Genomic DNA, 6,286 nt, shown 5'->3' with positions numbered 1-6,286 from the left:
CAGATCATCAGCCGTTAGGTTCCCATAAGGAGAGTGCAACCTAGATCCCTTGCACGTGCAGTTCACAGCAGCGTCCGTGCTCCTGTGAGAATCTATTACTGCTGCTGATCTGCCAGGAGGTGGGGCTCAGGCAGTGATGCGCATGATGGGGAGTGGCTGGACATAGATGAAGCTTCGCGCACTTGCCCGCCATTTACCTCCTACCATGCAGCCTGGTTTCTAAAAGGCCACAGATGGCTATCAGTCTGTGACCCCGGGGCTGGGGACCCCTGTCCAGAGAAAAGGATGAAGACAGACTCATCCTCTTGCCTCAGTTGTCTCTGCAACCTCTGGTGAATGTAAACATTTAACAAGGACTTCCCTTGCATTACTGTTTATAGTGAAAAAGGAAAAGACTACTTACAGATCCACCTCATGTAATAGGAAAGTGGTCCCCAAGTCACGGCATAGGCATCTACTGGAAAGCATGCTACCACTAAAAACGAGGGGGCAGACCAGCAGGTGCACGCAGATCAAATCTGGTGTCGCACCAAACTTGAATCAATAGGTACAATATGTCTGTGCCCTGGAACACATATTCTTGGAGGAAGAGAACACAGAGCTGAGTGGATCACATGCTGCAGTAGACAGCGTATCATGCTGTAAGAAAGAGATTAGAAACTCAGGATAAAGCCCAGGACATTTACAGGCATGTGCTCAACTTTTGCTTTTTGAGGGCATGAGAGTGCACAGTGGGGGCCGTCAATAGCTCTACTCAAGCAACGAACGGGTTCTAAAGGGGGAACAAGCCAACAGGCGGATTATGGTGGATGTTTTGACAACAAAAAGGCATTTGTATACTTAGTCGCTGGGGTCTTTTCATTTTTTTCAAGTGTGCGGCTAAAAATCATAGGGTTTGAAAGTGCGCATCAAACACAAAGGACGTTGAAAATCACCGGTAAATAAAAATCTCTAATGACATGGCAAGATGGTGATACATCAAATAAAAGAAGCCAGTTATGAAACAGCATGTATGATACAATCCTGTTTATATTACAGAAGGAATATGCAGGCATGGCAGAGGGACTGGAGGACAGAGAGCCAAATTGGGCTGTAACAGGGCTTATCTTTGGAAGATGGGACTAGAAGCTTATTGTTTTCTTTTTGCTCACTGGTATAATTTTTCACTGCTACAAAAAAAGCTGTTCTATGTATATACTGAGAAAATTTCATAGAAGTTAAAGTTTTTAAAAAGTTAGGGGCGTGCTCATCCATGTGTGTATGTGCACACACGCAGGTACACCCCAAGCAAAGTGGAGTAAGACTTTTCATCTTTATTTTTTGGCAGCAGCTACAAATCCTCTGCCACATCATTGTACTCACTCAAAATTTTATTGGGGGATAGGCATTCACTAGGATCATAGAATCTTCTGTACAAAAACACACGGATGTGCCTTGCAGGTACACCCCCTATCAGATTCTCTTGGGTGGCAGGCAGATGTGATGCAGACCACTCTTCTCAGCAGGAGGTAAAAACCAGGCAGTAAGCTGATACTCATTTCTTCCATTCTGCAAGTCTTTTGCAAGAACATGAGCAGGCCTAAAGGGTCACAGTTGCTTTTTGATGGTAGAGACACTCTGCTCCTTAAGAGCGACAAATCAGAGCTCCCTAATAACCTGGCAACCCACTGTGGACAACTTCATAAGGAACTGTCCTTCACTGGTGACAGAGTGCACAGGTGTCTGTGTGTGACAGATGCCCAAAAAACGGCAGGAAGGCCCCAGCTAGTCATCAGTGCATGCTCAGTCACTTCAGTCGCATCTGACTCTGCGACCTTATGGACTGTATCTCGCCAGGCTCCTCTGTCCATGGGGTTTCCCAGGCAAGAATACTGGAGTGGGTTACCATGTTCCCCTTCAGGGGATCTTCCCGACCCAGAGATCAAACCCACGTCTCTCCTGTTCCCTGCATTGGAAAATGAGTTCTTTACCACTAGCACCACCTGGGAAGCCCCTAGTCATCAGATCCACTAATAAAACGTCATCTGACTGAATGCAGTCCAGCCCAGCTATACTCACTCATCCATAGATGTGGTGAGAACAAAAGCTGAAATAACTCTCTGTTAGAAAATCCAGGGGGACGAACAGCAACGCAAGTCCAGAGTTCAAAGTGACAAGCAGTTATTGAAGATACTGTAGAAGTACAATCAGTCACTTAGTGCAGCGATGAGGCCAAAAGTGTAAGGATTTTACAAGATCATGAATTAATGACTGGACTACAGAATGGAAAATTAGAGGTGATAAGGCCAGTGAACCAAACTGTTGGACTGTTAAATAACCAATCCTTTTTAGGAAAGAGAATATGGTTACCAGACATCTGACCGAATGTAATTAACACACCGCTGTCATCGTCTTGAAGACCTACCTTCTGTCAAACCTCACTACTCCATATGCTTCTCCTTAGAATATTTTTCCCTTTGAAAAATTCTGAGTTAGGCTGGTATTGGGAAATTAGATTCCCAATATTTAGATTCCCAATTATTAGATTCTCCAATAATCCCAAAGGATGGATCATAGATGGGAATGTTCACCTGTTACTCTTTAAAAAAATTATTATCATTTATTTATTTGGCTACCTGGGTCTTAGCTGTGGCATGAGGAACCCTTGATCTTTACCTGCAGCATGCAAACTTTTAGTAGCAGCAAGTGGAATCTAGTTTCCTGACCAGGGATCGAACCCGGGCCGCCTGCATTGAGAGCATAAGTCTTAGCCACTGGGCCACCAGGGAAGTCTGCACTCTCTTTATTGGACCCATAATAGCATTAATAAAAGCCGATCGCCTTTTAAAGCTTAACCAGAAACATGGTAACCGCACTTCTTCCTACAGAACCCTCAGCTTTAGCCACTGTTCCACTTGACCTGGGAACTGTATCCATGTTTAGCCACAGCAGAGAATTAACAGCTACCATTTCCCAAGAGCTGACGATGGGCCAGGCACTGGATGAGCCCATGGCAGATGATACTCGTTTACTTGTCACAAATATCTTGGAGGTGAGGACAGTCATTGCCTCACTCTACAAATGAGGAAACTGAGGCTTAGAGAAGTGAAGTAACTTGTCCGAGGAGATGCTGCTGTAAACCACTGCATCTTGCTACGGGATGGAGCTCACCTCTTGCTCAACTACTTCACAGGCTTTTTGTGAGGTCCAAATGAGATCCTATGTATTAAAGGCCTTGAAAACAGTAAAGCATTTGACAAATAGCATGTGTTATTTTAAAAAGTCAGAAGACTAAGTCATAGTCCTTAGGAGCACAAAGCTTCAATCATCACGGCTTCAGGAGAAAGACAACACTGTCCCCCAACCTCCAGTTCTTTAAATAAAGGGCACGGGATTTTCTTAAGCAAATCTTTTAAAGATAAAGGGCTCAGGTCTGCATGCTGGTACTTGAACTGGTCTTTGCAGGGAGCTTTAGTGTCTTAACTTCAATGCAGACACCCTGCCTGAACTATTCATCCTGACTAGAGCAAGCAACTATTCCACTGTTACTATCAATTCCGTTCCAAAGACACAACTACAATAATTTTACACCCTAAATCTAGGCAATACAAGAATGAAAGGGGAAAAAAAAACAAGCAATACTTCCTCACGAAAGGGCTACATTATATACAGCAATTTGTTTTTATTATTATCATCATTAATAGTTAAGTCCACTGTATCGTTCCCAGGCAACATAAAAGTGGATGATTTATACACAGAACACCTGTATTTTTTTTTTTTTTTGAACCAGTAGGACTCACCAGTCTATTAAAAGGCAACCACACAATTAAAACCTGCACAATTCAAAAAATGCAGTATTTGAGCGATTAGAAAGTCAATTGTCAATTCATTCCGGCAAACCTCCTGAGTAATCCCACTTGTCAGGTAACATCAAGTGCAGATTCCACTATGCCCTCTCATCTAAAAATCACCATGACAAACAAACAACCCCACCCCCAAGTCTACCTGCCCTGGAGAGAGTCACGATTCAGCCACGTGACTAGCCCCAAGCACGGACGAGGGCCCAGTCATTCCAACATGTGCTGGAGCACCGAGGGGTCCACGTCCACTGCCTGGAGGCCCCTGTGCAGGCTCTGGAAGGTGGCCTCCTTCCCGAAGCGCTGCCTCCAGCGCACGAAGGCCTCCACCATCTGGGACTGCACGTTGTGGGGATGGTTGGCCTTACAGCGGTAGATGTCTGTCTGGGACAGCCCCAGAGACAGCACCACAGGCTCCCACTCAGGGCCCAGCCTCAGGGCCAGCTGGTTGATCTGCTGGTCGGACGGGGAGCTGTGCAGGATGTGCGGGGGGATTCCAGTCATCCGGTCATCTGGGGAGGAGAAAGACACCATGGTGAAGAGAGGGAGCCGACACATTAGAAAGTGAAAAAAGTGTTAGATGCTCAGTTGTGTCTGACTCTAAGTGACCCCATGGACTATAGCCCGCCAGGCTCCTCTGTCCACGGGATTCTCCAGGCAAGGACACTGGAGTGGGTAACCATTCCCTTCTCCAGGGGCTCTTTCCAACCCAGGGATCGAACCCAGGTCTCCTGCATTGCAGGCAGATTCTTTACTGTCTGAGCCACTAGGGAAGCCCAAACACACCAGACGGGCAGGGGCAGGCAGAAATGAAAATGCAGGGGATGACACACATCCCAAGTGTCAGGGCCAACTTTTAGTCTTCACAGGGGCTGCTCAGTAAAAAGCCATATGTAGGGGCTTAAGAAGCACTTAGCACCTAGGGATAGGTTTATTACAGAAAATGTGAAAACAAGAAAATAAAAATAACTTGAAATCCCATCAGAGAAACACCCATTCAGAATACTTCGATCTATTTCTTTTCAGTCTTTTATGCATAAAACATACATTTAGGATTACACTGCAGGTACTGCTCAGATGTTAAAGAATCTGCCTGCAATGCAGAGGACCCAGGACCCAGGTTCAATCCCTGGGTTGGGAAGATCCCCTGGAGGAGGGAATGGCAACCCACTCCAGTACTATTGCCAGGAGAACTCCATGGACAGAGGAGACTGGCAGGCTATAGTCCATGGGGTCACAAAGAGCTGGACACGACTGAGCAACTAACACATACGAAGCTTTGTAACATGCACTTTTCACTTTCACCTCCTTTACTAGGGAGGCCAAGCTGAAGCTTCTGGCGGCATCTAAGCATGCCTTTGTGGCCCTCCTCCCTCTGGAACTGGCCTGTGGTGTTGTTTCCTGTAGGAATGGTCAGGGTAGAGGGTAATTTGCTAGAGGGTAATGGGCTGTACCGGAGAAGGCAATGGCACCCCACTCCAGTACTCTTGCCTGGAAAATCCCATGGACGGAGGAGCCTGGTGGGCTGCAGTCCATGGAGTTGCTAAGAGTCGGACACAACTGAGCGACTTCACTTTCATTTTTCACTTTCATGCATTGGAGAAGGAAATGGCAGCCCACTCCAGTGTTCTTGCCTGGAGAATCCCAGGGACGGGGGAGCCTGATGGGCTGCTGTCTATGGGGTCGCACAGAGTTGGACACGACTGAAGCGACTTAGCAGCAGCAGCAGCAGCAGCAGCAATGGGCTGTACAGAACAGCTAGTCTCTCCTGACCAACTTGAACACCTCTAAGAAAAGTGACAGTTTCTACAGAAGCATGACCTAAGAAAGGCCCGAAGCAAAAAATAAAACCTAAAAGGCCATGAAGGAGCAGCACAGATCACAGGAGGAGAATGACCACCTGGCTGAGCTCAGAAGAGGAGAGCAAGCACGTGCTGCCAATGGGCAATGACAGAACCTGCTACTGCACTTCCTAAACTGGAGCCCTGTCTCCCCAAGGCCAGTCTGCTGAGGGAGTCTCACATCAAGTGAGTCACTATAGATGTGCTGAAAGGTGCCACTAGTTATACAGAAGGCCTTCCAGAAGAAGGAGATTAAAGCTAAGTCCTGAGCATGAGGAGAAGGAGCCCAGTGAAGAGAAAGGAAAGGAGGTCACTCTGTGCAATGGGTCAGGCATCTGCAAAGGCCCCGAGGCAACAGAACGTGGCAGGTGAAAGGCAGTCACTGCAGCAAAGAGCAGAGGTTGAGACACGCTCCGAACATCCAAAATGATGGTGCCAGTTATAGGCTAGAACAGGACTGAAAGCTCGGATTTCCATATGACAGCACCTCGAACTATACTTTCCATCACCAGCATTCCAGGAATTCAGGTCAATCCCACTTCACACTCACAGCTCACTGTTTGGATTTATGAATTCAATGAGAAGGCAAGAGGCATCCTGTTAGAATAG

General features: G+C 46.7%; 1 protein-coding gene across 1 annotated transcript in view; it reads right to left on the bottom strand.

The window, feature by feature from the left end:
* Positions 1–3,637: 3,637 nt before the first annotated feature.
* Positions 3,638–6,286, bottom strand: part of CRADD (CASP2 and RIPK1 domain containing adaptor with death domain) — a 192,275-nt gene continuing 189,626 nt past the window's right edge. Inside the window, exon 3 of the mRNA XM_061415749.1 lies at positions 3,638–4,348. Within this exon, the coding sequence (XP_061271733.1) occupies positions 4,047–4,348 (302 nt within the window). The 3' untranslated portion in view covers positions 3,638–4,046. The remainder of the gene's footprint in view (positions 4,349–6,286) is intronic.

Source organism: Bos javanicus, chromosome 5 (assembly GCF_032452875.1).
Source record: "Bos javanicus breed banteng chromosome 5, ARS-OSU_banteng_1.0, whole genome shotgun sequence".
Classification (NCBI taxonomy): domain Eukaryota; kingdom Metazoa; phylum Chordata; class Mammalia; order Artiodactyla; family Bovidae; genus Bos; species Bos javanicus.
Note: the sequence above shows the minus strand (reverse complement) of the source record. Positions and strands in the feature narration are given on the sequence as shown.